Here is a 24,416-nt window from a genome sequence, read left to right on the forward strand (position 1 = left end):
CTGTCAACAAAAAGTCACCGTTTTGCAACCCTTATGCGATAACCCATCAGAGAACTTATATAAAAAGAAGCTGGAAGATATCTATAAGAATTTTGACAATGTAAATGGCTAAATGGGGGGTGGGGGGGATGATAAGAGGATCACGACATCAGTTCTTTGAAAGGATCTCTCTAGCAACTCAAAGGCGGCAATCCTAAACTGCAGTTTGGGCTCCCCCAATCGGGCCTTGGGCACCATAGATTCTAAAACTAGGAGCCTCAGCCCTAAATCCCACTATAAATGCTTTGTTCAATCAATCACTGGAATTAGGGTCTATCCCCCACAATTGGAAGAAAGTGCAAGTTTGACCTCTGCTGAAGAAGACTAATGCAGACTCCTCAATTACAAGCAATTACAGGCCCATCTCCCTTTTTTCCAGCCGTCTGGTAAATGTTGGAGAAACTGGTTAATAGACAGCTGTCCCGTTTTATCAAGGATAACCAATTACTTCACACAACTCAATTAGGCTTCTGCCCAGGGCTCAGTACAGAAGTTGCCAAATTGGAAGCCTGAGTTAATAAAAACTAGCTTAGACCGGGGTCGTAAAAAAACACAATGGTAATCCTGTTAGATCTGTGACATTTAAAACGTTGACCCAACCTATTTTTTTGAAGCACCTGAGGAGGCTGGAGTCAGACAATAGTTAAATTCGTTGTTTGTGCGCAGGCTTTGCATCTCCCCCATCACTCTTTCAGCTATAAGAAATAGAGACACTGTGTTCCTCAGGGATTGACTCTCAGTCACACCTTGTTTAATATAAATGTGGTGCCCTTGGCAAAGGTGGTAAAACCTTGGGGGGGGGGGGGGGGGGGGTTGATTTCAACATCGTGTCATATGCTGATGACATTCAATTACTGCTCTTCTTTCACCAGGTTAACAATACAGTAACTGAGATTGCAAGGTTGCCTGTCTGTAGTGGGGAGATGGATGAAGAAGAGCTGCCTAAGGCTTAACTCGGACAAATTGGAGTTACTATTATTCAGCAACGCATCTCCATTGGACCGACAGAGCTTGTGATCAACAGATCTAGGGGAACTCTCGGCTGTATCCACCAAGGTGAGACACCTGGGAATAAAATCTGATCAGGAGCATCCTTCAAACCCCAATTCCAGGATATTCCAGCCGCTTGCTTTGCCTTGTTAAAATCCCCAAAAAAGACCTTCAAATTCTTGCCAGTTTGTATGCCGAAAACTATTTTACATGCTCTGATGACCTCTAAATTAGATAATGCCAATGGTTTAAGATTATTTTCAAAACGTTCCACCCATCATCTAACAAATCTAGAGAAATCTTTAAGATGGTGAAAGATTTCCCGAACCTGGTGGCATGTCATAGAAGCAAGGCTCCTTCGGCCAAGTGGTGTAAAGATTTAGCCTTATTTTTCCACAATAAAATATAGCAGATTCAGAATGGTCTTACTACAATTTAGCCGTTGGAGGGCAAATTCAATCCCTAAATACTGTGTGCTGTGGTTGTCAGAGTTTAAAGCAATTTCTCTTGATGACTCCTGAAGAGCAATCCTTATTCTTAATTCTGGCTCATCTTCTGATCCTTGTCCTTCTTCCCTCTTGGCTTTGGGAGTTGATGTTATTAATCCTTCCATGAATGCACTTTTAAATAAGTCCTTATCTATGGCTACAGTTCCACCCAGCTGGAAGCAGGCTAAAACTGTAACTTTAAAGAAAAAAAAACCAAGTGCATACCCAGATATCCAGACAACTATAAGCCAATCTCACTTTTGCCTGCACCTTCTAAGTTGCTGAAAAAGATTGCGAATTGCCAGCTCTCAAGGTACATTGAGACTAACAAGCTAAAACATCCCAGCCAATCAGGCTTCAGGCCATGGTTCAGCACAGAGACTGCTCTCCTGGAGGTTTCTAAACTGATTATAGGTACCATCAATGCGGGAGGTAGGGCAGTCTTGGTATTGTTAGACCTGTCAGCAGCTTTTGACACGGTCCCGCATACCAGGCGGCTTAGCGGTCTTTCAGGAGATAGCATCAGAGACAAGATTTGGAAGTGGATGAAATCCTTCCTAGAAGACAGGACACAAGTAGTTTGGTTACCTCCTTATTCGTCTGGCAGCCAAAATGTCTTGGCCGGGGTCTCTCAGGGGTCAGCCCTTTGCCCCACTATATTTAATATCTATATGACTTCCCTTGTCGAGTTGTTTGGGGATAAAATTATTTCCTATGCTGATGACATCCAGATTGTTTTCTCCTTTAGCAAAGGAGTGGCTATTGAACAAGATGCTATTAAACCATGCCTCTCTGTGGTTTTCCGTTGGCTGAGTTGCTCTCAATTGAAATGTAACACCGAGAAGACGGAAGTGCTCGGTGTGGGACAGAACTTTGTCTTCTTGCTTGAAATACATCGTCCAGAAGGTGGTTTTCCACCTCAACAGTTAAGTGGAAATAGTAAATAATCTAAGCGTGAAATTTGACCAAAACAAATGTCTTTCTATATTCACATGAATTCAGTAGTAGGCAAAAGCTTCAGCATTTTGCGCATGATCAAGAAATTCCTGCATCTTCTGTCGGTCTCAACTAGGATTTCAGTGGTTTTGGCATTGGTTGTATCCAGGCTGGGTTATGACAATGTCTTATATGCTGGGCTTTGAACTGGAAACAGAAAAACGCACTCCTGTGAGATATTCCGGGTGCTAAAGGGTAAGAAGGTAGGTGGTGCAATCGGGTTAATCCTCCTGAGTATGAGGAATTTGTAAGCAATCGAAAAAGCACTCTCCTTAGGACAAGAAGAGAGTCTCCCTGATGCACTCAATACAACGTTCAATTCTTTCTTCCATAGGTAAAAAGGTTTTTCCTTGAGACTTTAAATGTAGTCAGTAATTTTATTCTTGGTATTCCAGTTATTTTCTGAATATTCATCAATTCCATTATTATTCCTTCATTATAACTGATTGTAAACCAAACAGTTCTTAATGCCCAATGCATTTTGAGCACAGATGCCCTTCTTCAGGGGATATACACTGTAGAGTAGAGGAAACTAGGTATCAGCACAATGCACTAAATGAAAATTAGCATTGGTTAATGAGTGTGACTGTCCCCGGGTCATATGCGGAAGTGCTACATGCACAAAAAGTGTCTGTGTTTAGTAGAGTGAATCCGTACTATAAACCTGCAGGGTGACTGTTAGTGTGACGCAGAGGAATTAAGGCAGATCCACAAGTGTGTTAAAACCAGTGTTGAGGTTTCTTTAAGAGAATAGAGGCACGCGTGTGTGAGTGGTACCCAAAGAGTCAGGTGCGCGAATTTCATAACATCCGAAGTACTAGTGCCAAATAAATACGTAGCACTGAGGCGTACTAAAACCGTAATTTATCCGAAGTGATGGTGCCAAGAACATGCGTTAAGCAGAAGCATATTGTGACCGTAACTCACTTAGCTGTCATAGTCCGCTCTCGTACTTTAGCAGTGCTGTAAACTGGACAAGGAGAAGGTTAAATATAATCCGCGTCTAAAGCAGAAAAGTTCAAAAAGGCTGGAAGCCAAAGTGCACTTACTTGGTAACAGATCGGTGAATTCTACGAACACGTGGTGCTCCAAAAGGTGTACCCGAGCCACGATCACCCAGAATTAAATGGGAGTTCACGCGACTGTTCAAAGTGTGTCACCCAAAAGTGGAGATCAGTATAAATCGGGTGTGTGCGTGTAATACGTGTTTTCAGTATCCCCCAGTTGTATCAATAATGACAATGATCTATACGTAAAAATCATGTCAACGCAACATGTAACAGTCAGTATGTAATTTACATGCTTAAATGCCCATGTGGACTGGCTTACTTTGGCAAGAAGGAACGTAAAATCTGCATAAGATTAAATACAAAAGTAACATCCGTACCCACAACGCCAAATCTACTGTGGCAACGCATTTCAATATCCTGAATCATAACATAAGTCAACTCCGCTTTTTTGATCCTTGAACCAATTCCTACTCTACAGGGTCAGAATAACACACAATTCATGTTACAGAGAGATCTACTGGATCAACCGTATGGACACCATCAGCCCCAGGGGGCTTAATGAACGCTACGATTTTAGTTGCTTTCTTTGAACATTAGGATGAAGTTCAGTGTTTGACGTCTGAAAGTTGATTGGACTAGTTGATTTTGGTAACAAACACTATATGGCGCATTGCCTTAGGGCATATTTTTCATTTTATTTCATTTCTTCCCTTACTGTCATTTTATCCACCATCGTTATCTTTTTCCTCTTTGGATTACACACTCATCGCATATGCAGTTTTGCGCAAATAATGTATGAAGCATCCACTTTCTACCCTCATGACCTGTACGTATCTTGTCTTCCTATAAATGGTTGATTATTTAGACAGGAGACAAACTATGAGATATATGCAGACACACTTATGACACAGCACTGGCGTGTCATAATACTTGTAACACCTGTAATTGCCATGAGTTGCCGTGATATAAGATTTTGGTTCAATAAGTTGTTCGATTCATTGTTGTCCACTTTGAAAGTTGAACTACGAATCTTTTTTCCATCACTCACATTGTTGTAGTTCACCTATTCCCTTCTGGGGAATTTACGTTGGTGTGAATCTTTGTTCGGTGTGAACCATGCATGATTTTTACGTATAGAGCATTATCATTATTGATACAACTGGGGGATACTGAAAACACGTATTACACGCACACACCCGGTTTATACTAGTCTCCACTTCCGGGTGACACGCTTTGAACCGTCGCGTGAACTCCCATTTAATTCCGGGTGATCGTGGCTCGAGTACACCTTTTGGAGCACCGTGCGTTCGTAAAATTCATCGATCTGTTACCAACTACGTGCACTTCGGCTTCCAGCCTTTTTGAACTTTTCATTTTTACGCTTTAGACGCGGATTATATTTAACCTTCTCCTTGTCAGATTTACAGCACTGCTCAAGTACGAGAGTGGACTATGACAGCTAAGTGAGTTATGGTCACAGTATGCTTCTGCTTTACGCATGTTCTTGGCACCATCACATCGGATATGTTACGGTTTTAGTACGCCTCAGAGCTACGTATTTATTTGGCACTAGTACTTCGGATGTTATGAAATTTACGCACATGACGCTTTGGGTACCACTCACACACGTGTGCCTCTATTCTCTTAAAGAAACCTCAACACCGGTTTTAACACACTTGTGGATCTGCCTTAATTCCTCCGTGTCACACTAATAGTCACCCTGCAGGTTTATAGTACGGATTCACTCTACTAAAGACAGACACTTTATGTGCATGTAGCACTTCCGCATATGACCAGGGGACAGTCACCCTCATTAACCAATACTAATTTTCATTTAGTGCATTGTGCTGATACCTCGTTTCCTCTATTTTACAGTGTATAGCCCCTGAAGAAGGGCATCTGTGCCCGAAATGCATTGGGCATTAAGAACTGTTTGGTTTACTATCACAGTGATTATGAAGGAATAATAACGGAATTGATGAATATTCAGAAAATAACTGTAATACCAAGAATAAAATTACTGACTACATTTAAAGTCTCATGGAAAATGTTTTTTACCTATGAAAGAAAGAATTGAACATTGTATTGAGTGCATCAGAGAGACGCTCTTTTTGTCCTAAGGAGAGTGCTTTGTTCGATTATATGCTGGGCTGCCACACTACCTTGTCAGAAAATGTCAATCGGTACAGAATTATGCTGCAAGACTTGCTCTTAGTCTACATAGAAGCAAGCATATTTCACCTCATTTGCACAATTTGCATTGGCTTCCTGTGCACAAGAGGATCCTATTTAAGACATCTCTTCTGGTTCACAAAGTGCTTCACCACGCTAGACCAGACCATCGGTCTTCAATGCTTTCCTACTACAATTCTTCGAGAAAGCTGCGATCCTCTAATAACCACCTGGCCACGACTCCAAGAGTCTGCCTTGCTAAAGCTGGAGGGCGATCTTTCTCGCTCCTGGGGCCAGTGTGTCGGAATAACCTTCCTTTAGAACTGAGGCTTATTGGCGAAGAAGGACATTTTAGGAAAATGCTCAAAACCTGGCTTTTTTGTCCAGTAGCTCTTTTCTCCACTTTATCTTTTGCCCTGACTGTTTTGCTCAGTGCTGGGACACTCATTGGATTAGCTGTGCGCTCAATAAATCGTTATTAACATTTAGTGACACTGAAAATAACGCCAAGTGCAAACTGAGTTGTAAGTAGCTTATCATATTTACCACTTTTCTGCCACACATAACATTTCTCTAGCCAACTCATTAGTTCATCGAGCCACTCATTTGACAGTCACTGCGGCACAGACTCAATCACACACATTTACTGCCAGGAACAAACAGCAGCAGAGCCTAGTGGCTAAATGAAGGTTTACTTATGGTTTATTTCTGGTTAACTCATTCTACTTGTACTGTTTACATTAAATACTGTTGATTGAATCTCTAGCAAAAATATACATCTGAATTTTAGAAGACATTAAAATGGGAAAGGCAACAAATAAAAATTAAAATGCACAAACAAAAATTCATAGTGTCTCAAAATGGGGGTGGCGGGGGACATGAGGCCCACGTTAAAAGTGGGGAGAATGAGGGTGGGACATGTGACAGTCTCATAAGTCAAGGCAGGAGCAGATGGGGCATACAATTTTATCCAAAGCAGAGTTTCAGCAGTGTTGCATCGCATATTATCCTGAGAGAGGTTGGGCAGGCCATGTAATTGATGGCATGAGACAGAAGCAAGTAATTAATAATCAGGTATAGGACAAAAGGAAAGTGCATTGTAGGTTTGAGTACACCAAGTGGAATCTGTTACGCAAACATGTTAGCTGAACTAGATAACATATGCTCCAGGGATGGGAATATTAGGTCATCCATTGCACTCAACAAAGAAGAGACTATAAAAATACCAGGGGAAATGCAGAGCCATGTTGTTCTGAGATGGACTATACAGTGGCATAGAGATGTCACACAATGTTGGCTAGAGTTGTAAGGTAGCCATGCCAGCATGCTCTACGCAAAGACACAGGTTAAATCAGACATTGAACAAATAGAAAGTCATGGAGGGCACAGACAATTAAACTCAGGAGGAAGACATACCATGTCACTGGTTAAGAAAGGAGATCTAGTTATTATACCAAATACCAAAAAAGTGTGGAAATAACCTACAATGAATATCACAAAGGAATAAAGGTGGTGCCAAAATAGCAGTGATTTATATAGGTCACAAATTTCTCCCCACTTAATTTTCACACAACAGTACACCCATCATCCTCCCCATCAACCATGGAATCTACATGTCCATTTGCAAAGCATTTTTTTAAAAGCAAACAAAAAAAGTGGCTGAAATTGATGTTAGTCAAGTCACATTTTGAGATTTCTGACACTTTCTAGAAGGCCAGAGGATACTCACATAAGACAATAATAGAGGAAGGCCAACAGTGACAAACAGAGGTAAGTAAATATAGGGTATATTTCAATAAGTTATGTAAATAATACAAAAGGAATATATGATCAGGGGGTTCTTGGAACCACTGGAACTCAAGATTTTTTTTTTTTGGAGGAGGCAAGATGGCGACTGCTTAGAGGTCGTTAGCAGCATCGGTGAGACGAGCCGCTAAGGAATACATGATCGGAGATGCGGTTTAAAGTCTGGACGGCTAGCACATCGATTACATTACGGATAACGGGACGCCCGATTTGGAGGTTTCTCTCTCACCTGTTGGGAGTAAGGACGAGGACTGGACGAAGTATGGCTCCGAAGCTAGCAGCAAACACTGCAGGAACCAAGGCGGCCGCCACGGCACGAAAGCCCCGAGGTGGAACCGCTACGGGAACTGCTACGGGTTCAACAGCATCGGAGTCGGGTGCAGCGGATCCAATGGGCTCTCGTCGGACGTTGATAGCGGACCCGGTGAGTCGGGGGAAAGGCGGCGCTTCGAGTAAGAATCGAATAGGCGGCACGTCAATAGCAGAACTGTTTACCCGCGGAAAGGAGCCAAGGAGTGAAACTGCAGTAGAAGCAGCTTCGGAGTTGCCCGTAAGGGATGAAAACGGGGGTAAAGGTAATGAAGCAACCCAGACTTTAGCCCAAAGTAATATTACGGCTACTTCTGAAAAAGTAGTGAAGGTTACCCCTCCCCCTTTGTCTGTGAATGAAAATGAAAGCAACAATTCTGGAATGACTGTTCTGCCAGATACATTGATAGGGTCAGAGGCCTTACCTAACTTGTTGGCAAACAATGGTATGAGGGAAAAAATACCTAAAACGACGGGAGAAAGTGCTGAGTTAGGGCTATCTCAGCTGATTTCTGCTGGGGAGGATGGCAATCTAATGGCGGCTGCAGATATGGTTCCTGGAGACAAGGATACTCAGGATAAGGAAAAGGAGCATAGTGACTGCTTCTTTTCAGTCTCCGAAGGGGCAGAGTGGTCTCAGGATGAACAAAGCTCAATGTCGGGGGACAGTAATCCCGAATTCGACTTGGAGGAGAGCGATTTGGATCCACCCACAATTACCAAAAAATCTAAATCTAAATCACAGGCAGAAGCTCAAGATCGGGGGAGTGGTAATCTAAAATGGGACTATTCATCCGCCACTCCTATTTCGGAAACAGTAGAAAATACCACAATGCTGGAGGTCATACATCAAGCTATCCTTGCGCATAGGGAAGAAACCTCTCAGGACAGTCGAAAAGCTCAAGCTGCCATGAGAAAGATGCAGGGGGTGGTAAGGAAGCTTTCCAAGGCATTTACCAATATAGGGGAGAGGGTGACGAGCCTAGAGGAGAGAATTGTAGAAACGGAAGCGGAAACGGCTCACACCTCTACTCAAGTTGAGGCCCAGAATGCGCAAATCAGTGATATCCAGTGGAAGCTGGAAGAATTTGAAAACCGACAGAGGAGGAACAATCTCAGGGTGCTGGGGGTTCCCGAGGGGGTGGAAGCTGGAGATGCTAGAGCATACATAATTAAGTTATTTAAATCCACCTTCCCGGAGCTATTAGAATGGAATTGGTCATCTGAAATTCAAAGGGCACACCGCACCCCGTTTAAGATTCGAGCAACGATAGGAGGCGAGGTAAAACCACGAGCAATCTTAGTATTCCTGGGGAATTTTCTCCTGCGACAGACTATCTTGGAAAAGGCTAGACCAGAAGCAAGAAGATCAAATGGGGAGTTGTCTTTCTTTGTCCGTCCAGACTTCTGCCACACAACGGTAGAGAGACGTTGAAGACTGAGGCAGTTAATTAAGCCATTTCAAGAAAGAAATACTCAGTGCTATTTAATTAATCCAGCGCAGCTTAAAGTGATTTATGAAGGACAGACAAGATATTTTTCATCGGAGATAAAGGCGAAAGAGTTCTTGGACACTCTGGGTAACCCTAAAGGCTGAATATTTTATCTCAGGGGTATTATAGAAGCTCTTTGGATCTACTAGGGCTGTGAGGGGGGTACTGGTATGGGTATGGATATATTTGAGGATTGGCTTAAGTACCACCCAGCTCGCTAATGCTGTTCGCATCACATGCACAGACCTTGGTCTGAGCGCCTCCTGGGGAGTGGGGGTAGGGGTAAGTGGAGGAGAGGGGGTGGAGGTGGGGGGGATGGGGTGAGAGGGTTGGGGTTGGTTGGGGGGAAGGGAAAGGAGGTGAAAAAACGTAAAAAGATAATAAGTCCAGGTGCCATTTTCAGGAGCGATATTTTTTGTATTTCTATAACGGTTTGGGTTCTGAATTTTGGTGAAGTCAAAGGAAGAGCTAAAAGATAGCAATGGAGAAATTTAAGATATGCACAGTCAATATAGGCGGTTTAAATGACTGGAGGAAAAGGCATAGATTAGGGCACTTCGTTAGTTTAAATTCTATAGATGTCCTGTGTTTACAGGAGACGCATTTACCCTGGGAAAAAAAACATTTGATAAATATTAAAGGTTTTGATCTGCTGACCTGTTCATCACAGACGTCTATTCTAAGAGGTGTGGCAATTTTAGCCAAATCAACGCTGGGAGGGGCAAAACGTCAAAGGGCCGATATAACGGGGAGATGGGCATTGGTAGAATTGGAAATTGGGTGTACAATCTGTGTGATTTATGGATCTAACCAGGATGATCCTGAAATATTTGATTTTTTGGAAGTAGAATTGGCAAACTGGCCTGGCCCAGTTATAGTATGTGGAGATTTTAATATCCATATTGATTTCATAAATAAAGGCCCTTATTTAGGGCGAAAACCTAGGGTATTTCGAGCTATTAGCTCCTTGCCTAAATCACATGGGCTGGTAGATGTATGGGGAAATAAGGAGCCCAATAATCCGGGCTTTACATATTTCTCATGTCCTTTCAAGAAATATTCAAAACTGGATTATTTTCTGGTATCAGCAACAGAATTGAATAAAGTTAATATTAATAAATTACCGAAAATTATGTCTGATCATAGTCCCCTGATTTTGGAATATGAATGCGAGGCTTATAAAAAAAAAAATTCTCAAGATGGACCTTTGAAAGGAAATTGTTAGCGGATAGTAGCTATGTTGAACACTTAAGAAATTGAACGTAGGATTATTTTGATGCTAATCGTTTTAGCGCGTCCAGAAATAATGTTTGGGACTCATTTAAGGCAGCACTGAGGGGCGAAACAATTAGTTACTCTGCTAACCGTAGGAAAGCAGATCGGTCAGAGAACCTGAGATTAATTAATCAGATAACAGAAGCAGAAGAACAGCATATGAGGGAAATTGGCCAGGGAAAAGATGGTGTGGGGACTAGACAGAGGATCTCCATTATACAAGCAGAGCTTCATAAGCAGGTAGCCCAGAAAGCTGCAGGTGAATATCAGACCCATAGAGGTAAATTATATGAGACTGGAGAACAGGCAGGTAGATTATTGACACTTCGGATCAGACAAGGGAAAACCAAAAATATTATTTCAAACATATGTGAAGGCAACCAGAATTATTCTGAACCAAGTGATATATTAAAAGTTTTTAGAAACTTTTATCAGACACTGTATAAGGAAGAGATTGATTCAGAGACCGGAAGTCATGAGTTTGTAGATAGTGGGCCTCAGGTAAGCATGACCGATAAAGGAGAGCTAGACAAGGATCTGGAAATGGATGAGGTATTGGAGGCATTACAGGAGATGGCAGTCGGAAAGGCGTCAGGACCGGACAGTATCCCGCTAGAAGTTTATAAAAGCATTCAGAAGGAAATTGCTTCGATATTGTTGGATTTATTTAACGGGATAATGTGTACGGGAGTAATACCGGAGTCCTGGCATGAAACAAATATTATTGTCTTTCATAAAAAAGGAAAACCTAAAGAGCACCCTGGATCCTATCGGCCAATATCCCTCATTAATGCGGACAATAAGATCTATACTAAGATTTTGGCTAAAAGGTTGGGAAGGATTATCGGCGGTCTTGTCTCCCCGTGGCAGCATGGATTTATTCCAGGCAGAGGAACAACCGATCATATTAGGCGAGCGATCACTCTGTTTGATGTGCAGGTTGCCTTGGGGGGAAGGATTGCCATGATCCTTCTCGACGCAGAAAAGGCCTTCGACCGTGTTGCGTGGAAGTATTTATGGGGGATATTGGACCAAAGGGGCTTCGGCCCTAATATAATTAAAGCTATTAGGGCCATGTATTGTGATCCTAAGGCTAAAATCCAGCTAATGGGTGAAAGCTCAGAATTAATTCATATCTCCAGGGGGACGCGTCAGGGGTGCCCCTGTTCACCTATCCTTTTTGCGTTATATATAGATCCTTTGATATGCAGAATTATGGGTTGCAATGATATTAAACCAATAGTCTGTAATAAGATGGAGACCAAATTATTGGCTTATGCGGACGATTTGGCGATAATTACATCTGAGCCGATTAGGGCATAAGTAGCTCTTAAAGAGATAGCAGAGGAATTTGGCCGCTCATCCGGCTATCGTTTGAATGAGGATAAGACTCAGATAATTTGTACAGCTAATATTAAAAAAGAGGATATAAGATATACTGAGTCAGCAGTCTATTTAGGGGTTATGGTTAGCTCAGCTATAGATATGATTATAAAAGAAAACTTTGCCTCTCTGTTGAAATCAATAACGGCAGACCTTAAAAGAATAGATACCCTACATCTGTCTATAATAGGGAGAGTTAATGTGGTGAAAATGACTATGTTCCCTAAGATTTTATATCTTTTTCGTGCTATTCCATTTGCGATAGATGAGAGTATATTAAGGTCAATAGAAGCAACTTTCGTGAATTTTATCTGGCAATACGGTAAAATAAGACGATCAATGAAGTATTTGTCCCTTCCACGGGAAAAAGGGGGGTTAGCAATGCCGAATATTAGATTGTATTATTGGGCGTGTTTGTTGACTAAGATGGCACTCCTATTTGATCCTGCCACTAACCTTTTGGAATCATCATTTGGCACTCAATATCCCCCCTCTATTTATGTACTTATGCTGGGCAGAGAAGCATTGGGGCTTCTGCTACGGAAAACTGAGAGAAGATATTTCAAAAAAATGAGATACAAGTCGCTTGAAGGTATTTGGCAAGTATGGAAACAAGTTCGAAAATTACTATCAATACCAAAAGTTAATGGGTATTCACCATTGTGGAATTCTAAGGTTTTCCCGCAATTGAGTGGGGATAGTATGGGGAGACTATGGGAACATCATGGAATTCAAACATTAAGTGATATTTTTGAAGGGGAGGTCTTGATGGAATTCAAGAATATCCAGCAAAAATACAATATTCCAGGGAATCAAGGGTTCAAGTTTGTGCAAATTCATAGTATTATAATGGCTTTAAGATCAAGGATTATTATAGGGAACAGAATTAAAGTGATGGATTATTTATTAAAAGGAGGTAATAAGATTAATTTAGTATATAGATTTCTATTGTTAGAGATCCCAGATGATTTGGAAAAGATGGAAGCTGCCTGGGTATCGAGATTGGGAGACCCGGATGTTGATATTGACAGAGCACTTCAGTTAGCTATGAGGTTGTTTCGCTCAACAAATTTGAAAGCCCAACAATATAAAACCCTGTTTAATTTGTATTTTACGCCAGCGAAATTGTTTATTTGGGGTAAAAGGGAGAATGATAACTGTCCTAGGTGTCAGGAAGGGCCAGCAAATTTAGTACACATGTTTCAGCAATGTGAGAAACTAAATGTAATTCGTGGGGAAATTGAGACATTTTTGGAGATGCTGTTAGGAGTTAAGATTAATTTATCCCCTACTCTTATGATAATGGGAACGGACAGTAAGTTGGGGCTGAATAAAGAAGCAGAAGCCCTTGTTTTTATTGCTGTTTCGGTTCTTCGGATTCTGATCTCCGCGGGCTGGAAAGACACACAAGCGCCGGTGTTTCATATGTGGCTTGCAAGACTTTTGGGTATACACAATATTGAATCTTCCCTTTTTGTTCATTGGGGTAGGAAAAGAAGAGAAGTGGGACAGAATTTGTGGGCTCCATTAAAAAGATGGAGGGAATCTAATCTGTAATACTTTGCTCAGTTAATAGGATCCAAGTATGTTAATTATAGAACTATATTATTTATTTTGTATAAACTATTCAAATGGGATTGTAAAATGTAAAGTGTATATTGTTTTTGGTACCTGGACAAATTAAATTTAAAAAAAGGAATATATGATCAGGAAGGAAAGAAAACTAAATTTAAAAAAAAACACAGAAGTGGAGAGGGTAAGGACAGAGCAGGGGAATAACGGAAGAGCAGCTGGCTGAGGGGTATGGTAAACTAATCCTGAAAGAGTCAATCCCTACAAAAAACAATCCAAAGCATTATTGCCAACCCGCTTGCACCAGCAACCAATCCTTGTAGAGGTCAAACCATCCCCAAATCACAACTAAATCCGTAAAAGTGCAATGAAAGGAAGAGACCATTTTGTCTAAATCTTGCAGATCAATTCGCAGCTGGCCCAACAGCATCTACTCAGTGGATAAATTAAGTCAGACCCTTGCCCTCAACCAAAGTGTTTTAATGGCAAAACAAGGCTATGCGCCTGAATTCTGGCAAAACATATGTCATCTCAACTAGTCCCTGCAGACAGCAAAGTGGCCGATACCACCATAAGACCAATTCCAGGTAGAGACCAAGGCATTCTCCACTCCAACCAGCCCCAGTGTAGCCCATGCAAAGGCAGATTCCGATCACAACTAGTACAGGGAGAGATAAAAGCAGAGTTCCCCTTCAATTAATCCTTGCAGACAATCAGGCAAGGGAGATCCCGCATCAACAAATAGCAGAGAGAACGCAAGGCAAATACAACTCAGCCAATCGCTGGAGAGACCAAAGCCAGGCAGACCATGCCTCATCCAGTTACAGCAGAGGCAGCGAAACACTGTCAACCCCAGCGAAAGGACAACCTTTAGGGTAATCATAAGCTTAACAAACCCTTTCATCGTCAGCCTAAAGAAAGTGTAATGTCAATTTATGCCAAATCCCAAATTAAGTGTCAGGGGATCACCATGCTCCTACAGGTAAGTGAGCAATGGAAAGGCATTTATAGAATCTAACACCAAGCCGAGAAAGGAGTGCAATCGCGAGTAACTAACTGAAAGCACAAATCTCCCACCTGTATAGCAAATACAGAAAACCTACCAAAAAAAACACACTGCCCACTAGAAGAAACACAATGTGCACATTTCTGGACAAAGCAAGCGACGACAGCAAACCTACCTCCATGCTAGCAAATTCATTACTAGAATGACAAATGACTATTAGTACCATCTCCTCAATCTCTGCAGAGGACGAAGTACCGTAGTGTCTATAGATTGCACTGGTGATAGTTCTGTAACTCGCCTAGACCAAACCCAATCCAAGAAGGTAACAGACAGATAGAAAATAATCCAATGTGGATTAGCATCTTTGATCAGAGATATGGCTGCTCTGTGGTGTCCTTAATGCCAAGGATGGAAATGTGTGAGGTTTCAAAAACTTAATGTCATGGTGCCTATGGGATATGCCATTGGGTCGAGAACTTCATGAGAGTTTTTTAAACGTGTTAACGTCATGGCTAGAGAACTGCGTATGATACAATTTTCCAAGCTCTGCCCATAATTACATTAGTGGAAAGAGGGAGGAAGCACCTCCTTGCTGCTTAAAGATTTCTGTAAGCTGTGGTAGCTCACATATCCAACTGAACGTGTATTTCAAAGCGGTGTGTGCCAAAGAGAAGGCCTCACAAATGTAGTCTGTTTTACTCCAGCAAGCACAGGACCTACCAACAGCTGCTCACAATTATTTCTGCCTCTTCCATTTCACCGAACCCTTTCTGCTTCCCTACTAGGAGAAATGTTTCGCAGCTAAGAGGACATTGAGAGAGTTGCTGCAACAAAACGGGTCTTTTTTACTACCATCACTGATGAAAGAGGATGGTCCCTGGTGCACAATGTGGTACTGTTGAGATCTAGTGTATACCACCACATTAAAAGAACAATGCATGACCTCAAACACCGGCGACGTACAGAAAACAGGAAAAATCACCGCTTAGGTAGAGTGTAGGCAGACAGGAGACTTTTTGACATCTGCAGTGTTCAGAGGCACGCTATCCCTCCGAAATGTGCTTTTGAACAGGGTGAGCACTTTACTAAATTGTGCTACAAGAATAAACTGTAGACTGTAATGCTGCGCTATTTCGAAGCGGCAGAGGCGCGTTTGTTAATATGCCGCTTAGTATTAGCAACAGAGTTGTTTCTAGGCCCTTCTACATTTCAGGCAATAAGGGACACTGAGCCGCAGTATATATAGGGATGTTCTAATATCAGACGGTTTGTTCAAGTGAAGAACCAGCACGTTAACCAACATTACACGTCTCCTTTGGAGAGGGGTGGGTTAGAACCCAAGCAGTCCTAAAAACTGAAAATGGGGTTTAGGCGAGTTGCTCTTTTTGTGGCATTTTTTTTAAGTGTGTTTATTTATTCTTTTTACACGGGGTCTACAGGTCACATTTTAACCGTTTAGTGAACTGTCCTGAATGCAATGCAGTAGAAAGTATTTCACATTTTTACTGAGATGTGTCATGGCAGCACCATCAGTGACAGGTGTGCCTTAATGATTGCATGCTGAGGGATGGAAGGTGACAAACGCTAGCTGTAAAATACGGCAGCACTGCCATTACCCGTAGTGTACTGTGGTATCAGGCAGCACAGCCTCTAGTGTGCCTTAGTAGCAGGTGCCAGGGCACAATGTGCAGAGGTACCTGTGATCCGTGTTGTGTTTTGGAAATAAGAGGTGTTGCTACCTCCCTTCTGAGTGCTACAATGACCGGGACCAGTGCTCCCTAGAAGACAACTCCTCACCGCAATCCTCTAGGAGCAGCCAGCTTGAGACCTACAAGAGCAATTGAGTTATGCCGGCTTAAAACTGGGCTGCGTGCAACAAGACCTTCTAAAAAATGGTCTCACAGGGACACTATGTTGAGAATTCTAGCCACCACGCAATGCAGAACAGTAGCATGTATCAGGAACATGGTGTCTTCCAACTCCACATGCTACCACGCACAGTACAGACTCTCTCAAAGACCGCGCTCACAACTGTACCGGCAACCGACATCCATTGAAAGAAAGCGCTGGAACCCACAAAATGCACACCCCAGGCAGGTCGCACCTTTAACAAACTACACAGGACTGCTCCAATAATGACAACTTTGGCTGGGCAGCATAAGCATATTACAGGAAATTGCCCTATTCCACCTAACCTCATGGTCTAAACTGCCTACACAACATGAGGTCAGAAATATGCACCAAGATCACAGTTTAATATGTTCCATTACTATGATGTTTGGTAAGCTTAGCTGCTCTTCAGTAACGACCTCCACTTTTAGTATTTTCCCAACTGTAACAGGCATTTAACCAGCCGGCTCGTAAACCTCCTGAGGCCCTTCTCTTCCAACCCAAATTAAGAATCCATGAAGGCACCAGGGATGGTACCTATGTAAGTGCTTCTGCCACAGGGACAGGGTGCGTCTTCACAAAGGGAACAAGGTGTCCCCCATTGTCAGTGGCCCTAGTTTGGTATGATACACATGACCCACGGCTCCGTCGACAAACGATCCAGTACATGGAAGACGAGGAGCACAGGTGAGGGTCACTGGTTTCATGGCTTTTCCTTCGATTTGTGGAAAGGGTGACCAGGCCCCTCAGTACATGTCCTTATAGATCTCCTGCAGCAGCGGATGGAGCGAGGCTTCAGTCTCGGTCTTCTTAATCTTCTGCACGAGCTGCGCGTGCTCTGTCACGAGCTGCCGCAGGTCGGCCATCTTTTGCAGCAGCTTGGGGAAGAGGTACTGAGCATCGGGGTGGTTGGACTGCAGGTGAAATTCCAAAGCACGCAATATACTGTCCTGGATTTCATCTACCTGCTTAACATTTGTGAGGCCTGGACGATCTGAAAAGATAAAAAGAAAAAAGTCATCTTGATATCAAGTAACAAAACAAGACCGCATATCATTTTTATTTCAATTGAAGTGAAGAGTACATGAATGCTGGAACACATCACAGACCTAAAACAGAGCTGCACATCTTTACAAACTCAAAGGCTTCTGAGGAACAAGTGATCACAAAATGAACAGCCGGGGATGAAATGCTCTTAAATTCTAGAGCCTCCGAATTCTCTCGCTCTACAATGCTCCGTGACAGCCACCAGATGGAGTAATGCGCTACAAAAAACAACATGAATTTGGACAACATTAAAATATTTACCCAGAGATAGTCTGGACGTTAAAAGAAGCAGGATTGCTTATAGAGATACTCTTAGGGAGAGGAAGCATCAGCTAAAGAATGAACTGTGGGAGGACTTGGTGATAGTGAGCAACTTGAAGGACAGCTCCATGTTTTTGACAGTTCTGAATAACCCATTTTTAGGTCTCGCCTGACCCAGTGCTTGTGCTGGTCTGGCGAGACTAAGTAAGGGCTTCAAAAAATGCTACCGCCGGCTACAGCTTGCAGTGCATGTGCGCGGGCTTGAGCAGAGGTGCCATATGGCATTCCTCATGCTCATTAAGCACATCGCTCGCCGTGCGCTTGATCGCGATCACTTTCACTTTCGCGGCCGCGCACGCACCACTCCCTTTATACTCTCCAATGTTTTTTACTTTCAGTGTGCGCACACACAACACCCGGGCTTGCACACCCCCCCCTCACTTTTACTTTTGTCAACTTGTTTAACCATCGACTGGATAAACCAAGCTGACCCATATATCCCATGTATTTTCGATTCCTTTTCCTGATTTTGTCCATTGTCACTCTTACGTATTTCCGTGTACGTAGTTCTGTATATTTACAAAACTCGCAGGAACATTTTTATCTTACTCCTCAGCCTCTCGTACCATTCCACGTTTTATCTCTTGCCCTCTTATTCCATTCCATTTGGTATACTGGACATCTTTGGAAATCTCTAGCCTGTCTCCGGGTTGCCTTCCTCGCGACGCCCATTTCTTAGACAGCATCGTGTGACTCGTATATATATATATATTTTTGCATTTAGATAGCGCAAACTCGACCTGAGGGTATTGGAGCGTTTTACATGAGCACCAGCTGCTTTACTCAAGGATACATTGATTTTTGGGTAGGCACGGGGAGATTGAGTGATTTGCCCAGAATCACAGGATGTTGAGGTGACCAAGACTCGAACCTGCCTCCCCAGTTCCAAAGTCGGCAGCTGTGATCGTTAGGCCAAATCCTCTATTCCAATATATGAAATAGACCCTGCCCCTTTTTTTGCCATAGTCTGTTACCTTGTGAATTGTTGCACTACACTCCTATGACAATGCAGTGTTGTATCTCTTCATTATGTATAAAGTTATTCTTATGCCTAGTTTGGTTGCACCCCGCAGTTGCATCCTTGCTGTTTCTTTGTGACGTGGCAATAGAATTCTGGCACGGTATATATCTGACGTCATGAAATGCCTCGCATTCCTTCGCCAGCTGTCGATCTGTCAGCGCACGCTTCATGTCGGCTGTTGTGGGCCTTATTATTGGTAATTAAATAAATATACCTAAATTATTTAATTAGCCTGAAGTCTTCGTTACTACAATTTGGCGACGAGCGTTTTCTTCTATTTAAAAAAAATTCGGGCCCACATCGGACTGAAAAGAATTCTACATTCCGTGATATTCTACGAGGATTACTTTATTCTACAAGGCAAGTTACTACATTCTTTTTTGTTGATGTCACTTGCCGTTTACTAATCCTAGAATGCATTTTGCATTCAATGTTTTTTTTATTATAGCTTACTTGAGAAGCTCGTTGACGGTTGAAGGATGACAGTTGAAGTCTGTTAACGAAACTGCATTCCCAGCTGTAACTGTCAACGGTTGATTCATGTATTCGGCTACGGAGTTTCATGACGCATATCATGTAATTTGACGCAATGTGCGTGACTACATTTTGAAAATTGGCAAATTTCATGTAAGTTAACCGGAGATCGGTTATTTCTGCCAGTGATCTACACGCGATTGGAATTTTCAGCATATTCAAGGTATTGAAGAGAAGTTTAATTTTTAAACAGTCGGTGCTTTCATTAAATCGCTGATTTTGGAAGTTTTGAAGAATTTACTTACAATTTATTCTATATTAAGCATCTATATATAGTACCACAATTCATCTTTAGTTATTTCAATGCTATTTTAACGTTTCTAAATATTTTGCCTTCAGCCATCTTCAAAAATTGTGTTTAAAATTAAAAGTGAGGAAGACTTTTGTGAAATTAACAGCATGTCCCAAAACTCTAACATAAATGCGCCAGTCGCATTTTTGAATGAACCTGGCAAACCATCAATGAAGTGGAGGAACTGGCTACGTGCATTCGAGAACTATTTAGTAGCAATAGACGGTAAAAAATACGAGCCAGAAAGGAAAAAAGCTATTCTGTTTGGGTTACTTGGCGTCGCTGGTCAAGAAATATTTGATAGCTTACCTGAATACGAAGTGCAACCTGGTCAATTCATACCATTAGATGAATTTCAGGAAGCAGTAAAGAGATTAGAAAAGCAATTTGGCGAGGAACCAAATATTATGATAGGCAGGCACCGTTTTGCTATGCGAAAGCAACAAGAAACTGAGACTGTGGAGGAATACATTGCCTGTCTGAGAGTGTTAGCCACCAAATGTGAATATAATGAAATGGTAGATGTATATATTCGTGATCAGTTTGTATTTCATTGTTTTGAAAAAAGATTCAGGAAAGACTTTTAGCGTGTAGAAATCCTTCTCTACAGGAAGTAATCAACATTGCCAAAGGGATAGAACGCTCTTTAGAAAGCTCAAAGGAACTTTCAGCAGATAAGAATCCAAATGCAAATGTTTTTTCTATTCAGGATTTTAAAAAAAAACTTTGTAAAAAATGTACAGAAAAGCAAACCTAGTACTTGCGTAGATACTAAAACATTTGTTTGTTTCAGATGCGGTTCTAAAAACCATATTGCAGATTTTCCAGGATGCCCTGCGCTTGGTAAGAAATGTACGAATTGTTGTAAAATTGGGCATTTCGCAGGAGTTTGCAGAAATTTTAAACCTAAACACCACAAAATGTAAGAGTCAGCTATGTTGATGAGTTTAATGAAGAGATGTGTTCTAACATTGTTCTAACCATTGAGGCAAAGTGTGGCACAATTAAAGGGCCATTAGGTGTGGCACATATTGGCGAAGTTGAGATAAACATAATGGCAGATTCTGGTTCTCCTATCACCATCGTTTCCGATACTAAATATGAAAACAACTGGTCACATGTGGGGTTATTAGCATCCGATGTAAACCCAAAAGCTTATGGCGATTACGACATAAACATGTTAGGATACTTTCAAGAGAATTTAAATGTAAAAGGAAGGTCAATTTCAACAAAAATTTATGTTGCAGAGCGTGGCAGAAATATTGTTGGGTGGAAAGACCTAGCACTGTTAGGCATCATTTTGAAACCAGGTGCAGATGATCCTATTATTCTTAGTGATGTTTTGGTTGCTTCTGTCCAGTCTTCTTGTTTCCCTTCTTCATCTCACAACAGTTTAGACGCTGTTTTGTGCAAATATGAATCATTATTTGAAGACCGCATCGGATGTGTTAAAGGTTACGAGCATTCTATCAAGTTAAAGAAGAATGTGATATCAAACACAAGGTAAGAGCTGTTCCCTTATCCATCAGAAAGGATTTACAAAAATTACTTGATAAATTAGTTGAAGAGGAAGTCATTGAACCAACGGATTCCTCAGAGTGGATTTCTGCTATTGTTATCATTAAGAAAAAGAATGGCGATTTACGCCTATGTGCCGACTTGAGGTCACTTAACAAAAACATTTTGGTGGATTGCCACCCTTTGCCGAAAATTCAAGAAATATTGACATCCACGTCGGGATCCTCATATTTTTCATTGATTGACCTCAAATCGGCCTATCACCAGGTGAAACTTGCTGATGACTCTAAAGATTACACTACATTTATTACCCCATTGGGAGCTTTCAGATTTATTAGACTTCCATTTGGTTTAGCGTCATCTGCAAGCGTTTTTCAAAAACTGATGGAAAGTATTCTCAAAGGTGTAAAGGGAGTAGAAAAGTTTCAAGATGACATTTTGATTCATGCCTCTACTGTAGAAGAGCATAACAGCATTCTTGACACAGTACTGCACAAATTTAATGAAAGAGGTATGACTGTCTCTAAAGATAAGTGCAAATTTTTTCAAAAAGAAATTGAATATTTGGGCCATTTTATCAGTGGTAATGGTATTAGACCAAAATTGGATCTTGTGAAAGCAATTTCTGAGGCACCTAGACCAGAAGATAAAGATGCTCTGCGGTCCTTCTTGGGCCTCAGTGAATATTACTCACGGTTCATAGAAAGCTATGCGGAGAAAGTAGAACCTTTACGGTGCCTTCTTCGCAAGGGAGAAAAGTATGTGTGGTCAAGTAACCAGGATTCAGCATTTTCAGTAATCAAACATGCTATTGTTAATGCACCAACTCTACATCCTTATGATTCGGAAGGTAAAAATATAGTAACTGTTGATGCTAGCTCTGTAGGCATTGGTGCTATATTTACTCAAAAAGTTAAGAATACTGTTCACACTGTGGCTTTCATTTCCAGGCGCTTGCTTGATTCCGAGCTTCATTACAGCACAATTGAAAGAGAAACACTAGCTTGTGTTTGGGCAGTCGAAAAACTGAAAATGTACCTTTGGGGTAAAGAGTTTGAATTGGTCACTGATCACAAACCTTTAACTTACATGTTTGACGGTTATGGAAGAGGTAATGGTAAGGCCTCTGCCAGATTGGTTAGACTTATTGCAAGGTTACAAGAGTACAACTTTACCATTAAACACATTCTAGGCAAGGATAATATCCGCGCAGACTTTCTGTCCAGGTTACCATTAGAGTCTTCAGAGCCACAAATGGAAGAAGACACTGAATGTGTAGTAGCTTCCGTAGATATTCTTTTAAACTCTGAACAGTCTTGCAGTGAGTCTGAATGGTTAGAGCTCAGCAGCAGAGATTACGTATTGAACAAAGTTAAGGAATTTGTTAGAGGAAACTGGCCACCATTGAGAAATTTGTCTTCAGAGTTTAAAACTTATTGTCAGGTGGAAAATGAACTAAGCATTGAAATAATTTACTCTTTCGTGGTGATCTTTTGATTCCTCCTTCAAAATTGAGGAAAAGGTTAATTGATATCGCACATAGAAGCCATCCTGGCTCAACACTTACTAAGAAAATGTTGAAAATGCATTATTGGTGGCCAGGAATGGATGCTGATGTAGATTTAGTTGTTGACACTTGTGTAGTTTGCTTGAGATCTGATAAGCACTGGAAACCAAGGGTTAACGAGATGCAAATAGTGTCCATTCCTAACACGTCTTGGAGCAAAATAGCAATTGATTTTGCAGGTCCATTTAACCTTTTAGAACCTGACTATAGATTCATGATAGTGGTTACTGACTACTACAGCAAGTGGATTTATTTTGAATTTGCAGCAGCCATAGACACTAATGCGGTTATCACATTTCTTGAAAAATGTTTTGCTGTTGAAGGTCTACCTTGTATTTTAGTTTCTGACAATGGCAAGCAACTTATCTCAGAAAAGATGTTGTCATTTTTGCAGCACTATGGTATTGAACAGGAAAAGACTCCTTTTTATTCACCAAAATCCAATGGACAAGTCGAAAGGGTCAATAGATTCTTGAAGGAAGGCATACAACTTGCCATTGCTTCCAAATTTCCAGTGAAAGAATTCATACAAGAGAAAGTGAACGCGTACAATAACACTACAAATACTGTTACTGGTTTTTCTCCCTTTTTCCTTATGAGAGGCAGAAAGGGTAAAACGTTGCTGACACCTTTGTTCGTCGAACGAAGGAAAAATCCTACAAGCATTGAGGAAGTCAACGATGGACTTATAAAAGTCAAAGAAAGAATCCAGGAACATCAAATCAAATCAAAAGCTTACCATGATAAAATCCATAGAGCTATCAACAAAAGCTTTGCAAAAGGAGATTGGGTCATTGTTCAAAAACCTTTCAAGGTTCAAAAAGGAGAATCCAAGTTCACAGCTCCCTCTGAAGTTATTGAGGTCACTCATAGCTCGGTTCTCTTGGACAAGTTAGGATGGAGAAGCAAGAGTGATGTGGTTAAACTCAAACCAGGTCAAAGAGAACTCATTGAAGAGTCTATCAAGAATAACTTGGAGTCAGAGAATGATTATTTATGGTTACCTTCAGAGACATTTAGTTATAATCACAATGTGACAACAAATGCTACATGTGTTTCTATTCCTTCAGAGGCAAATGTGTCTGTATGCAGTAGTTCTTCCTTACCTGTTCACTGTTCAGCTGAAAAAGATCAGGAATCTGAGTGCAGATTAAGTAGGCAAAGTCCACAATTTACAGACGAATCCACATCAGAAACAAATATGCCATGTGATGTTGCAGTTTCTAGTCAAAATGTATTTGAAGGTACTTGTACCACCTCTGGTAGAATGTCATGCATTCCCAACAAGTATAAGGATTATGTTTTGTTATAACTTATTCATGTTTCTCTTTTGAATTGGCAAAGGGAGATGTTGCATCTCTTCATTATGTATAAAGTTATTCTTATGCCTAGTTTGGTTGCACCCCGCAGTTGCATCCTTGCTGTTTCTTTGTGACGTGGCAATAGAATTCTGGCACGGTATATATCTGACGTCATGAAATGCCTCGCATTCCTTCGCCAGCTGTCGATCTGTCAGCGCACGCTTCATGTCGGCTGTTGTGGGCCTTATTATTGGTAATTAAATAAATATACCTAAATTATTTAATTAGCCTGAAGTCTTCGTTACTACATGCATGTAGCCTGTTTGATGCTCCCAGGGTATTTATTGTTCAGCAATACGCCTGAACTCTGCTGCACGCGGCTGTAC

The 24,416-nt window shown here is 41.4% G+C and overlaps 1 protein-coding gene and 1 long non-coding RNA gene across 4 annotated transcripts in view; one reads left to right on the forward strand and one right to left on the reverse strand.

Moving 5' to 3' along the window:
* Positions 1 to 24,416, forward strand: part of LOC146871508 (uncharacterized) — a 382,815-nt gene that overhangs the window by 107,419 nt on the left and 250,980 nt on the right. Inside the window, exon 2 of the long non-coding RNA XR_014981007.1 lies at positions 20,438 to 20,487. This is a non-coding gene — a long non-coding RNA (uncharacterized LOC146871508). The remainder of the gene's footprint in view (positions 1 to 20,437; positions 20,488 to 24,416) is intronic.
* PPARD (peroxisome proliferator activated receptor delta) overlaps positions 6,380 to 24,416 on the reverse strand; it is a 201,826-nt gene continuing 183,789 nt past the window's right edge. For all 3 annotated transcript variants that reach the window (XM_085651105.1, XM_085651103.1, XM_085651104.1), the window contains exon 7: positions 6,380 to 17,423. In XM_085651105.1, the coding sequence (XP_085507231.1) occupies positions 17,176 to 17,423 (248 nt within the window). In that variant the 3' untranslated portion in view covers positions 6,380 to 17,175. The remainder of the gene's footprint in view (positions 17,424 to 24,416) is intronic.

This window comes from Triturus cristatus, chromosome 1_1 (genome assembly GCF_964204655.1).
Source record: "Triturus cristatus chromosome 1_1, aTriCri1.1, whole genome shotgun sequence".
Classification (NCBI taxonomy): domain Eukaryota; kingdom Metazoa; phylum Chordata; class Amphibia; order Caudata; family Salamandridae; genus Triturus; species Triturus cristatus.